The sequence below is a fragment of the Vulpes lagopus genome, chromosome X (genome assembly GCF_018345385.1).
Source record: "Vulpes lagopus strain Blue_001 chromosome X, ASM1834538v1, whole genome shotgun sequence".
Taxonomy (NCBI): Eukaryota; Metazoa; Chordata; class Mammalia; order Carnivora; family Canidae; genus Vulpes; species Vulpes lagopus.
This window is the reverse complement of record NC_054848.1, coordinates 41,050,593-41,064,972: the sequence shown is the minus strand read 5'-3', so window position 1 is coordinate 41,064,972 and position 14,380 is coordinate 41,050,593. Positions and strand designations below refer to the sequence as shown.

Genomic DNA, 14,380 nt, shown 5'->3' with positions numbered 1-14,380 from the left:
TTTCCTTCCTCACACTCAAAGTGTGTATTTAGTATCTCTTACTGGTAAGGCCCAACAGGAAGCAGATGGCAAGAAAGAAATATGTTTTGTAGAGTCATAGCCCCAGCATCACAGAGAACGGTGTTGAAGGGGAGTGTCAGAGTGAGGGCACAAGAGCTTAATCACTTAAACACTCCCTATACTCTAACTCTATGACCCATCAGTTCCACTTTTTTTTTTAATTTTATTTATTTATGATAGGCACACAGTGAGAGAGAGGGGGGGGCAGAGACATAGGCAGAGGGAGAAGCAGACTCCATGCACTGGGAGCCCGACGTGGGATTCGATCCCGGGTCTCCAGGATCGCGCCCTGGGCCAAAGGCAGGTGCTAAACCGCTGCGCCACCCAGGGATCCCCCAGTTCCACTTTTAGATTTAGATGCTAAACATAGAAAAAATACAAATGTCTTGCACTAGGGGAATGGAGAGAGAAATGAACGAAACAGACCTAGATTTATCAACATAGATGGACCTTGGAAAGGTAACATTTCATGAAAAAAGCAAGCTACAGAGTTTCAACACTGTATGATATCCTTTAGGTAAAGTTTTTAAGAGCAATAGAGAATTATATATTGTACAATTCACACTATACACATACACAAAAACTCTTAGGTAGATGAAAAATTCTAAATGTTGAAAGGAAAACCTTAACCTCAGAGGAAAGGACAGGAGAATATTATCAACTTGAAACTGGTAATATTCAAACATAAAGGCTCAGCAGAAGAGTTAACAAAATTAAGTAACCAGGCACAGTCCATGAGCAGATTATCTGCAACACATATGACTGGAAAAAAAAAGATTTTTATATTCTCATATATTAAAAAACAAAAACAACAACATTTAAACCAAGAAGCAAATATAAGATAAGCAGCCCATTATAAACAATGAGCAAAGGATATAGAACAGTCAGTGCACAGAAGAAAAATCCTAATGGCCAATCAACAGGTAAGAAAATATTCCACCTCATCATTAATTAGGGAAATCCAAAAGAAATGAAATCAATGAGTTGTCCCATAAAGAGAATCAGGATGTATTTTCACACCAGTGTAGGAGCCAATTATAACAGGTATACTCTGTGTGTGTGGTGACTAGATGACCCAAAGGGATTGATCAAATGGTAATAGGAGTTTTCACAAAGAAGCTTTCTCCATAGTACAAGACAAGGGCCAGCCTATGTGAGTTCTCTGATGTTCTGTGAGGTGTGCTTTCCGGCAGAAGGCTTTCCCACATTCCTGACATTCAAAGGGTCTCTCTCCTGTGTGAATTCGCTGATGTTCAATGAGGCGTACTTTCACATAGAAGGCATTTCCACATTCACTACATTCATAGGGTTTCTCTCCTGTGTGAGTTCTCTGGTGTTGACAAAGGGATTTCTTCATACTGAAGATTTTTCCACATTCACTACATTCATAGGGTTTCTCTCCTGAATGCATTCTCTGATGTTCAATGAGGCGTGCTTTCACATAGAAGGCATTACCGCACTTATTACATTCATAAGGTTTCTCTCCTGTGTGAATTCGCTGATGTATCCCAAGAGATGAGTGCACCCTAAAAGATTTCCCACATTCATTACATTGATAGGGTTTTTCACCTGTGTGAGTTCTCTGATGATTATTGAGAGTCATTTTCATTCTGAAGAATTTCCCACATTCACCACATTTATATGGTTTCTCACCTGTGTGAATTCTTTGATGTTGATTTAGGGATTTCTTTGCACGGAAGTTTTTCCCACAGTCACCACATTCATATGGTTTCTCCCCTGTGTGAGTTCTCTGGTGTTGTGTAAGGGATATCTTAACTCGAAATGTTTTTCCACATTCACTACATTCATAGGGCTTCTCCCCAGTGTGAGTTCTCTGATGAATCATGAGGGTTGCCTTCTCAGAAAAGGTTTTCCCACATTCAGTACATTCATAGGGTCTCTCTCCTGTGTGCGTTCTCTGATGTAGAATGAGTTGTGACTTCCTGCCAAAAGACTTCCTACATTCATTACATTCAAAGGGCTTCTCCCCTGTGTGAGTTTTCTGGTGAGCAATGAGGTATGATCTTGCACTAAAGGTCTTTGCACATTCACCACATTTATAGGGTCTCTCCCCTGTGTGTATTCTCAGATGTTCAATAAGATTTGATTTCCTGCAGTAAGTTTTCCCACATTCATGACATCCAAAGTTTTTTACTCCTGTGTGTGTTCTTTTGTGTCCAACAAAGCCTGTTTTCTTGTAGAAGACTTTCCCATATTCGTTATATTCAACAGTTTGATCCAAAGCTTGAATTTTCTGATGCTGAAGGTCATTATCATGCCTGAGGGTATTACCCCCAACAGAACTGTTGCCACACAGCAGTGAGAGAGATCCTTTAAAAAAAAATCAGAAAAAATAAAATAAAATAAAAAATGAAAACAAATCAGATCATTCTTTCACTTAAATCTCAAAAATGGCATCAAATTAAAGTGCTTAACAAAGCCTATAAAGCATATCCTATAAAAAGTGCTTAACATATCCTAAAAAAATACATAATTTGGCCCCCAGCTAATTCTCTGATATTGCCTCTTACCACCCTCACTACCCACCATCAGGATACCCAGCCTCAAAAAAAAAAAAAAAAAAAGATACCTGGTCTCTTTGCTATTTTTAGGATATATCACTCAGACCAGGCCTGATACATACTGTTCTCTCTACCCAGAATTTGAAAATCTACATGGTTCTGTCTGTCTCCTATCACCGATGTTGGCACGCTAATTTCAACCTCACAAAAAAGTCTTCCCTGAGCACATTCTCCACAAGCACACAACCATCATTGTCTATCTTTCTTATCTTGAACTGATTTTCTTTTCACCACCAAACATTTGTTTCTGGTCTCTTTCCCTCATCAGACTGCAAGTTCCCGGAGAACAGAGATATCAACTTATTCACTGCTGGACCCCCACACCTAGAACATGACCAGATTAGAGTTGATACTCATTTAAGATTTGGTGGAACACTAAATGAATGTATGAGTGAATGCCTGACAACAGTAGCCATCCAAGACAATGGAGGGAAGGAAGGTAATTTAGAATACTAAAGAGAGACAGTCTAGCTAAGAATGTCTAAGATTAGGCAGGCAGGGATGGATAAGAGTGGTAGATAACTACAAAAATCAAAATAAAATAAGACCGAAAACTTAAGTGTGAGCATAATAATGGCATGTGTGATTTAGGTATCTGAAGTGTGTAGACCTTCCAGTCATTTTCAAAGAGCAGGGGCCTCTAAAAAGAGATTACTGAAAAACACTGTCCAAAGTGTTTTGCCCTGAATTTCTGGGCTATTATTTCCCCTGTTTCCATATGTCTGATTATTGCACACTCACCTGGGTAACAATGGCCTGAGGAGTCCTCCTCTAATATCCACAGCTCCTCGCCTCGCTCCAACTTGAAGATCATCTCTGGTTTGGCCACGCAGAGGCCTGTTAATGGGAAATGGCACAGGACATGGGCCAAGCTGTCTGAGCTTTAGGGCCTCTGATGAAGGAGGAAGGTGCATCCTCATGAGCTGCACAAGGAAGGGGGCCCATTTAAACCTTTCATTGGGGGAAGTGACAACACACACACTCTTCCTGATGCCCCAAACTGATGAATCATCTGTGACCCTTGAATCTAGCACTAGAGTATCATTAAAGTCTACAACAGTTGCACACATTACAGTAACCAAGAAAGGAAACACATGCTACTAGGAGTTACATGGACAATAATCCTCACCCACAGATGCCAGGTTGCTATAGTTCTCCAACATCACATCCTTGTGCATGGTCCTCTGAGCAGGGTCCAGTCTGTGCCATTCCTGTCGGGTAAAATCCACAGCTACGTCCTCAAATGACACAGATACCTGTAACAACAATCTACAATGATCAGAATGGGACACACAAAAGATGTATGGGAACTAATTCTCACCATAGAGCACCATTAGGAGTTAACTAGAAGCTACACTGGACATCTGACTTTCTGTCTTGCTTGATATACATTGTTGGGGGGGAAACTCCAGAACAGCCATGCTATTGTGTTAATTTACCAATCCATGAAGAAAAGACTACTAACTACTTAGTGAACACTTTGTACCCGGACTTGTCTCAGTTGCTGGTTAAAAGAAAAGTCAGAAGATGGAGTGCCTGTTGTTGAAGAGCTCATACCCCAAAATAAAGAGACTTGTATATAAAAACATTCTTGCAATGAGGTATTATGGGAGCTGTGCTAGACATGTATAACAGGGTGCAATGGGCTTTCATGAGGGAGGAATAGGATTCCACTTGGTGTTAGCAGATTTCACTTAATTTGAGGAGACAGAGCTTTGAATCCTTAAAAAAGAATATAATTTCCCTAAAAAATATGGGGCAATAGCATAAGAAAAGGCAGGTAAACATGAAATACACAGAGTGAGTTATAAAACTACACATAGAGAAGCATGACAGAAAAACAGCACTTCAGGCTCTGATGAAATAAAGTGCTGTAGAAGACATTTAGGGGCCAGAGAGTGGGAGGATTTTCGACTCTTTTTTCCTACGGATCCTCAGTCTCTAAGACTCTTGACTCCTTACACCATCAGAATATTTTCTGACCTTCCCACAATATATTTGTATCTATAGACTAAACAGAAGTACCTTCAAGTGGAAGAGAGGCACAGACTACTACTCCCAGGATAATGGCATGAGCAGATGGGTTGAGGCTAGCAAGATTAAAACTAGAGAGATACTGGGTTGGCAGAAGGGAAATTAAAATAGATCTTGGACCTCAGCTGGAGTGTTTATGACACATACTGATGGACATCCAGCTGGCAGGTGGATATATGGTTCTGAAGCTCAGAAGAAAAGGCTAGGATAGGCCAAGGATGGGGAGGCAATAGCATTTCAGTATGAGGCGAAGCCACCAGAATAAACTGGATGGCAAAGAAAAAAGAAAGAGCTTGAGAGAAGTACGAAGTACTGATTCAGCAAGGACACCTAAGTTACATGAAAATTGAAGGAAGAGGGTCCCGGTGGGACAGAGAAAATGAGAGAACTGTTGTTTTTTTAATGCAGTCCTTCCCCAGACCCAAAGCTCCAACCTTCTAGCAGAAGAAACCTCCTACTGTAAGGAAGAGAAATTCCTTTCCTTGGCAAGGAGAATAGTGGTCTGAAGAGTGTAGAAAGGATCCTATTGCCTTTTTTGTAACTGCCCACCACTTGGCCCCAAGGGCAAACCTAGTTACAGAAAATGAGTGCCAAAGCAGAGAGACTAAAGCCCTAACTGTCCAGCCAAAAGACCATGGAGGGGATCGTGGGGGAGCAGGATTGTGGAGAAGACTGTCCGAATAAAATGGTCTGAATAACATGAAGCAAAAATGACAGACCTGAAATAATTGGGCAAATCCACACTGAGGGCTGCTGACTTTCAACACTTTTCTTAGTATTAAAGGTAACTAGTAGACAGAAAATCAATAGGGATTAAAAAAGAAAAAACACAATCACCCATCAACCAATTGACTGTGCACACCATTCCTCTCAAAAATATAGAAATTAAGTTTCTCCAAGTACACGTGGAATACTCCTCAAGCTAGAACATACTCAGCATCCTAAAACAAACCTCACCACAAAGACCTACCGAGTACCAAGGAACATTGATCTGGAACAACCCACTCTGAGCTATATCTTAATCAGACAATTAGAATTTAAAGACAAAGAAAATTTTCCTCAGGGTCTCAAAGCCAAAAAGATGAAATAATGCCAAGTCAAGAGAATTAAACTGCCATTAATTTATCAAAAACAAAGTAATAGTAATACAGTATTGTCAAGAAAGTTAAGGGGGAAGAGTACAAATGAAGGAAATTATATCCAGCCAAGATACTCTTCAAGTACCAAGGCTGTTAGAAGAACAGCTGAGTATGCCAAAGTGCTTGTGACCTTCCTAAGGAATTTAATAGAGGTGCACCATTTAATTTGGCAGCCACTAGCCACATGTGGCTATTTATTTTTAAGTTTTGATTAATTAAAATGGAACAACACAGAAAATCCTGTCTTTCAGTCACATCAGGCATATTTCCAGGGTTCAACAGCCACACAGAGCTGGTTACAATCCTAGACAGCATAGATACAGAACATGCTCATCACTGCAGGAAATTCTGTTGACCAACATTACACCAAATAATGAGTTTCATCCAAACAAAACCAATGAATGGGAAAATGCTGGAAAAAGCCTAACAGCAAACATTTCATAAAGCTGTAAAGCTAAGGCTGAAACAAGGCTGGGGTCATGGGTTGAAGGATAATGCATAAACATTAAGTTGTTCTGACAAAATAAAAAAACAACCAAAAATAGAAGGAGAATAGAAAGAGAAAGAGAAAAGATGAATATGATCATTGACTGCTAAGGAGGAGGGAGGCAAGATGGCGGAAGAGTAGCGTCCTCAACTCATCTGGTCCCACTAACAAACCTCGATAACTTTCAAAACATCCTGCACACCTACGAATTTGACCTGAGATGTAAAGACAGAACAGGTAGAACGCTACAGAGAGAAAAGTTTTCACTTCTGACATGGTAGGAAGGTGGAAAAAATTAAGTGAGGGAGAGAAGCCATGACAAGCTGGGCAAAAGCGGAGCCACAAACGCCGCCAGGGCACAATAGCCCAGCCCTGGACGAGTGGGAACTATAAAAATCCGCCCCTGAGTTTTCCCTGACTGAAAAGTGCTCAGCAGGGAAATAGGGCAGAAACGCAGGAGGGCAGAGAAGCATCAAGATTCCAGGAGATACTGTAAGAGGAGGGGCGCCCAGGAGAAAGCTCACCGCAAACCATGGTCCACAACCTTCCAGGGCATTTGGGAGAAGCTGGCCGGTTATGCAGGGTGGCTCTGGAGCTCCCTTTACCCTAGAGCCCAGCAATGGACAGAAGCGGCTGGCCTCAGTTCTCTCTGGCAGAGGCGATCCCTGGGAGTGCGGGTCCCGTGGCACAGGGTCCACGATCAGAGGGCGCCGAAGCAGAAAAAGCCATCGTCCGTTACCCCAGGACAGGCGGAAGCAGGGAGGTCACAGGAAAGCGAGAACTCTGCCACTGGGTGCCTGGCAAGCTGTGCAGATCAGTGCATCCATGACTGACCCCAGGAGCATCTAGGCAGTGTGGACTGGGAGGCTGCGGTTAGGTACTGACAGGGTGCCCTTGGCTCCGGAGCTGAAAATCTGGCCACCACTTTTTTTCACTGGGAGAGGCGGGGCCTTTAAGGAACAAAGGCCTCACTGGATAAACAGCTTATACTGAGTCTGGCACCTGGCAAGGGGCCGGGCATCTCTGCCCAGGCACAGACACCTGGGAGTCAGCACAGCAGACCCCTCCCCCAGAAGAACTCCAGGAAGAACAACAGAAAAGCAAGTTTACTGAACAAGCAGCACTGTAAAGATCTAGGACTGAAGGAAAATAATATATAGAACTAGAGGGTTGTTTTTTTTTTTTTTTCATTACAACCCATTTTTATATCAGGTTAAAAACTTCCAATATTTTCTCTCTTTTCCCACCTTAACTATAATATTTTATCAACTCTTCGTTTTTAAGCGTCTTCCTTTTTGAATTTCATATTTCTACAATTATATGTCCTAGATATATTTTTTATTTCTGGATTCCTTTCAACATGCTCAATTTAATTTTGGTAGATATATGAGATATGGATTTTTGGTCTGCTGTTTTTTCCACTTTGTTTTGTTTCACAATGCTACAAGTTAGTACTTCCTAACACACAGACCAAAATACATCCGAAACCAAGTGGAACACCATTTTGGTTCATTATGTGAGACTATATTCTCTCTTCCTTCCCATTCTGCCCCCCTCTTATATTGTTAATGCTTGGGGAGTCGATGTTGGGTCTTTATATAAGTTTTACTGGTTTATATGAATTTGGAATTGAGCATCTTCTAACATACATAACAAAATACACTCAGAACCAAGAGGCTCACCCTCTAGGTCCCCTCGGGGAGATATTCTCTCTCTACCACCACTTCCTCACCACCACCACCCGTTCTTCTTCTTCTTTCTCCTTCTTCTTCTTCTTATTCTTTGCTTTTGGTTTCTTATTTTTACTATTTTGTTTTAAAATCTCTTTTTCATTTTAGTGGCCTTTTTGTTTTATTTTGTTCTGCTCTTCTTTTTCTTTTATTTTCTGGTCTCTGACCTTTTTGGAATTGTCTAGGGTGTATTTTTACATAGGTCATGGTTCATATTTTTGACTCAGCTCACTCATATAGCCACTCTGCACTAGACAAAATGACTAGAAGACAGAAATCACAAAAGAAAGAACCGGAAGCAATATGCTCTGCCACAGAATTACTGAACGCGGATTTAAATACCATGTCAGAAATCCAACTCAGAAGCAAAATTATAAACTTACTGGTGGCTCTGGAAAAAAGCATAAAGACTCGAGAGACTGTGTTACTACAGAATTGAGATCTAATCAGGCTGAAATTAAAAATACTTTAACCGAGATGCAATCGAAACTGGATGTTCTAACTCTTAGGGTAATGAGATGGAAGAGAGAGTGAGTGACATACAAGACAAGTTGATGGAAAGGAAGGAAGCTGAGTAAAAAAGAGAAAAACAATTAAGAACAATGAGAAGGGATCCCTGGGTGGCGCAGCGGTTTGGCGCCTGCCTTTGGCCCAGGGTGTGATCCTGGAGACCTGCAATCGAATCCCACATCGGGCTCCCGGTGCATGGAGCCTGCTTCTCCCTCTGCCTGTGTCTCTGCCTCTCTCTCTCTCTCTCTCTCTCTCTTTCTCTCTCTCTGTCATAAATAAATAAAAATTTAAAAAAAAATTTAAAAAAAGAACCAATGAGAAAAGGCTTAGGGAAATAAATGATAGCTACAGAAGGAAGAACATATGTCTAACTGGAATTCCAGAAGTGGCTGAGAAAGAGGACCACAAGGTGTATTTGAACAAATCATAGCTGAGAACTTCCCTAATCTGGGGAGGGAAACAGGCATTCAGATCCAAGAGATAGAGGAACCCTCCTAACAAAAACAATAAAATCCGTTAAACATCTTGACATTTAAGAATGAAACTTGCAAATTTCAAAGATAAAGAAAAAATTCTTAAAGCAACTCGAGACAAGAGATTCTTAACTCATATAGGGAGAAATATCAGATTAACAATAGACCTCTCAACAGACCCCTGGCAAGCCAAAAAGGGCTGGCAGGATATATACATGGTACTAAGTGAGAAAAACATGCAGCCAAGAATACTTTATCCAGCGAGGCTCTCATTCAGAATAGAAGGAAAGATAAAGAGCTTCCAGGATAGAAAGAAACTGAAAGAATATGTGACCACCAAACCAGCTCTGCAAGAAATATTAAGGGGGATCCTGTAAAAGAAAGAGGAAGCCCAAAGAAATAAGCCACAAGAACAGGGACTGTATAGGTAATATGCTGACATTAAACTCATATCATTCAATAGTTACTCTGAACATGAATGGGCTAAATGATCCCATCAAAAGACTCAAGGTATCAGACAGGATAAAAAAGCAAGACCCATCTAAATGCTGTCTATAAAAGACTCATTTTTGACCTAAGGACACCTCCAGCCTGAAAATGAAGGATGGAGAACCATTTACCATTCAAATGGTCCTCAAAAGTAAGCTGGGATGGCAATCCTCATGTCAGATAAATTAGAGATTATACCAGACTCTAATAAGAGATGAAGAACACTATGTCATAATTAAAGGGTCTATCCAACAAGAGGACCTAACAATCATGAATATTTATGCCCCTAATATGGGAGCTACCAAGCATATCAATTAATAACCACAGTGAAGACATGCTTAGGTAATAATACACTAATAGCAAGAGACTTCAACATGGCAGTTTCTGCAAATGACAGATTTTCTAAGCAGAACATCACCAAAGAAACAAGGGCCTTAAATGATACACTAGGCCAAAGAGATTTCCCAGATATACACAGAACATTCCATCCTATTGCAACAAAATACACATTCTTCTCAAGTGCACATGGTACTTTCTCCAGAATAGACCACATATTGGGTCACAAACCACGTCTCAACCGATACCAAAAGATTGGGATTGTCCACTGCATATTTTCAAACCACAATGCTTTGAAACTAGAACTCAATCACAAGAAGAAATTTGGGAGAAACGCAAACACGTGGAGGTTAAAAAGAATCCTACTAAATGATGAATGGGTCAACCAGGAAATTAGAGAAAAATTAAAAAGATCCATGGAAACTAATGAAAATGAAAATACAACCATTCAAAATCTTTGGGATATAGCAAAAGCAGTCCTAAGAGGGAAATATATCACAAATACAAGCATCCCTCAAAAAATTGGGAAAAAACCCAAATACACAAGCTAAACTCGCACCTAAAGAAATTGGGGAAAGAACCACAAATAAAGCCTACACCAAGCAGAAGAAGAGAGATAACAAAGATTTGAGCAGAACTCAATGAAATAAGAGACCAGAAGAACTGTGGAACAGATCAACAAAACCAGGAGTTGGTTCTTTGAAAGAATTAATAGGATAGATAAACCCCTAGCCAGTCTTACTATAAAGAATAAAGACTCAAATTAATAAAATCATAAACGAAAGAGGAGAGATCAAAACCAATACCAAGGAAATACAAATGATTTAAAAAAATATGTGAGAAGCTATATACCAACAAATTAGGCCATCTGGAAGAAATGGATGATTTTCTAGAAACCCACAAATTACCAAAACTGAACAGGAAGAATTAGAAAACCTGAACAGGCCAATAACCAGGGAGGAAATTGAAGCAGTAGTCATCAAAAACCTCCCAAGACACAAAAGTCCAGGGCCAGATGGCTTCCCAGGGGAATTCTATCAAAAGTTTAAAGAAGAAATCATACCTATTCTACTAAAGCTGTTCCAAAGGATAGAAAGGGATGGAATACTTCCAAACTCGTTTTATGAGGTCAGCCTTACCTTACTTCCAAAACCAGACGAAGACACCACCAAAAAGGAGAATTATAGACCAATATCCCTGATAAACATGGATGCAAAAATTCTGAACAAGATACTAGCCGGGCAGCCCGGGTGGCTCAGCGGTTTAGTGCCGCCTTCGGCCAGGGCCTGATCCTGGAGACCCAGGGTCGAGTCCCACGTCGGGCTCCCTGCATGGAGCCTGCTTCTCCCTCTGCCTGTGCCTCTGCCTCCCTCTCTCTCTCTGTGTCTCTCATGAATAAATAAATAAAATCTTAAAAAAATAAAAAAAGTTTAAAACAAAAAACAAAAAAAAAACAAGATACTAGCCAATAGGATGGAACAATACATTAAGAGGATTATTCACCATGACCAAGTGGGATTTATCCCCAGGATGCAAGGGTGGTTCAACATTCGTAGAACAATCAATGGGATAGATCACGTCAATAAAAGAAAAAACAAGAACCATATGATCCTCTCAATAGATGTAGAGAAAACATTTGACAAAATACAGCGTCAATTCCTAATTAAAACTTTTCAATGTGTAGGGATAGAGGGAACATTCCTCAATACCATAAAAGCCATTTATGGAAAGCCCACAGGGATTATCATTCTCAATGGGGAAAAACTGAGACCCTTTCCCCTAAGATCAGGAACACAACAGGGATCTCCACTCTCACCACTGCTATTCAACGTAGTACTAGAAGTCCTAGCCTCAGCAATCAGGCAACAAAAAGAAATAAAAGGCATGCAAATTGGCAAAGAAGAAGTCAAACTCTCCCTCTTTGTAGATGACATGATACTGTACATAGAAAACCCAAAAGACTCCACCCCAAGATTGTTAGAACTCATACAGCAATTCGGCAGTGTGGCAGGATACAAAATCAATGCCCAGAAATCAGTGGCATTTCTGTACACTAAAAATGAGACTGAAGAAAGAGAAATTAAGGAGTCAATCCCATTTACAATTGCACCCAAAAGCATAAGATACCTAGGAATAAACCTAACCAAAGAGGGAAAGGATCTATACCCTAAAAACCACAGAACACTTATGAAAGAAACTGAGGAAGTCAAAGAGATGGAAAAACATTCCATGCTCATGGGTTGAAAGAATTAATATTGTGAAAATGTCAGTGGTACCCAGGGCAATTCACACATTTAATGGAATCCCTATCAAAATACCATGGACTTCCTTCAGAGAGTTGGAACAAATCATCTTAAGATTTGTGTGGAATCAGAAAAGACCCCGAATAGCCAGAGGAAGAGTGAAAAAGAAAACCAATGCTGGGGGCATCACAATGCCTGATTTCAAGCTGTATTACAAAGTTGTGATCAACGAGAAAGTGTGGTACTGGCACAGAAACAGACAGATATATCAATGGAACAGAATAGAGAACCCAGAAATGGGCCTCAACTCTATGGTCAACTAATATTCGACAAAGCAGGAAAGAATATCCACTGAAAAAAGGACAGTCTCTTCAATAAATGGTGCTGGGAAAATTGGACAGCCACGTGCAGAAGAATGGACCATTCTCTTACACCATACACAAAGATAAACTCAAAGTGGCTGAAAGATTTATTTTTTTAATTTTTTATTTATTTATTCATAGAGACAGAGAGAGAGGCAGAGACACAGGCAGAGGGAGAAGCAGGCTCCATGCTGGGAGCCCGACATGGGCCTCGATCCAGGGTCTCCAGGATCACGCCCTAGGCTGCAGGCGGCGCCAAACCGCTGCGCCACCGGGGCTGCCCTGGCTGAAAGATTTAAATGTGAGGCAAGAATCCATCAAAATCCTAGAGGAGAACTTGGCCACAGCAACTTCTTGCAAGATACATCTAGGAAGGCAAGGGAAACAAAAGTAAAAATGAATTATTAGGACTTAAGATGAAAAGCTTCTGCACAGCAAAAGAAACAGTCAACAAAACTAAAAGACAACCTACACAATGGGAGAAGACATTTGCAAGTATCAGATAAAGGGCTAGTATCCAAGGTCTATAAAGAAGTTATCAAACTCAACATGCAAGAAACAAACAATCCAGTCATGAAATGGGCAGAAGACAAACAGACATTTCTCCAAAGACATACATGTAGCCAAGAAGCACATGAGAAAATGCTTCACACCAGCTGCCATCAGGGAAATACAAATCAAAACCACAATGAGGGGCAGCCCTGGTGGCGCAGGGGTTTGGCACCGCCTGCAGCCTGGGGCGTGATCCTGGGGACCTGGGATTGAGTCCCACATCAGGCTCCCTGCATGGAGCCTGCTTCTCCCTCTGCCTGTTTCTCTGCCTCTCTCTCTCTCTGTGTGTGTGTATGTGACTATTATAAATAAATAAAAATTTTTAAAAAATAAAAAAAGAAAAAGAAAAAAAAGAAAAGAAGGGTTGCAGAAGGGGAGGTAGGTGCGGGGATGGGGTAGCCGGGTGATGGGCACTGAGGAAGGCACCTGATGGGATGAGCACTGGGTGTTCTACTATATGTTGGCAAATTGAATTTAAGTGTACATAAATAAATAAATAAGAATTTTTAAAATAAAAATAAAAAATAGTGAACAAATTTTACATCTTAAAAAAAAGATCATGGACTGCTATAAAGGGAAAGGTGAGAGACAAATTAGATGGATTTGATAAGGTCGAGCCCCACAGTCCATGTAGAGATTACTTAAAAATAATCTTTAAAAAAGGTAAATTGCTACACCCATTATGGAAAAACAGTATGGAGGCTGTTCAAAAAATTAAAAATAGGCACATCTGGGTGGCTCAGCGGTTGAGCATCTGCCTTTGGCTCAGGTCATGATCCCAGGTCCTGGGATCAATTCCCACATTGGGGTCCCCCCAGGAAGCCTGCTTTTCCCTCTGTCTGTGTCTCTCATGAATAAATAAATAAAATATTTTAAAAAAATAAAAATAGCGCAGCCCAGGTGGCTCAGTGGTTTAGCGTCACCTTTGGCCCAGGGCATGATCCTGGAGCCCCGGGATCAAGTCCCACATCAGGCTCCCTGCATGGAGTCTGCTTCTCTCTCTGCCTGTGTCTCTGTGCCTCTCTCTCTCTGTGTGTCTCTCATGAATGAATAAATAAATTAATAAATTAATAAAATATTTTTTAAAAATTAAAAATAGAACTACTATATGATCCAGCAGTCCCACTTCTGGGTATATATCTGAAGGAAATGAAATCAGTATCCCAAAGATATATCTGTACTCCCATGTTCACTGCAGCATTAATCAGAATAACCAAGATATGGAAAACAACCTAAGTGCCCACTGATGGATGAATGGATAAAGATGGATATTTCTGAGTATTATTCAATTATGAGAAAGAAGCAAATTCAACCATTTGGAAGAACATGGATGAAACTGAAGGACATTATGCTAAGTGAAATGAATCAGACAGAGAAAGACAG

General features: G+C 40.6%; 1 protein-coding gene across 5 annotated transcripts in view; it reads right to left on the bottom strand.

Moving 5' to 3' along the window:
* Window positions 1-289: 289 nt before the first annotated feature.
* ZNF157 (zinc finger protein 157) overlaps window positions 290-14,380 on the bottom strand; it is a 51,532-nt gene continuing 37,441 nt past the window's right edge. For 2 of the 5 annotated variants that reach the window (XM_041740269.1, XM_041740270.1), the window contains 3 exons: window positions 3,772-3,898; window positions 3,384-3,479; window positions 290-2,391 (listed from right to left, as the gene is read on the bottom strand). In XM_041740269.1, the coding sequence (XP_041596203.1) occupies window positions 1,169-2,391; window positions 3,384-3,479; window positions 3,772-3,898 (1,446 nt within the window). In that variant the 3' untranslated portion in view covers window positions 290-1,168. Of the gene's footprint in view, window positions 2,392-3,383; window positions 3,566-3,771; window positions 3,901-14,380 lie in introns of those variants that run through there. The other 3 variants (XM_041740271.1, XM_041740272.1, XM_041740273.1) reach the window with 3 other exon arrangements.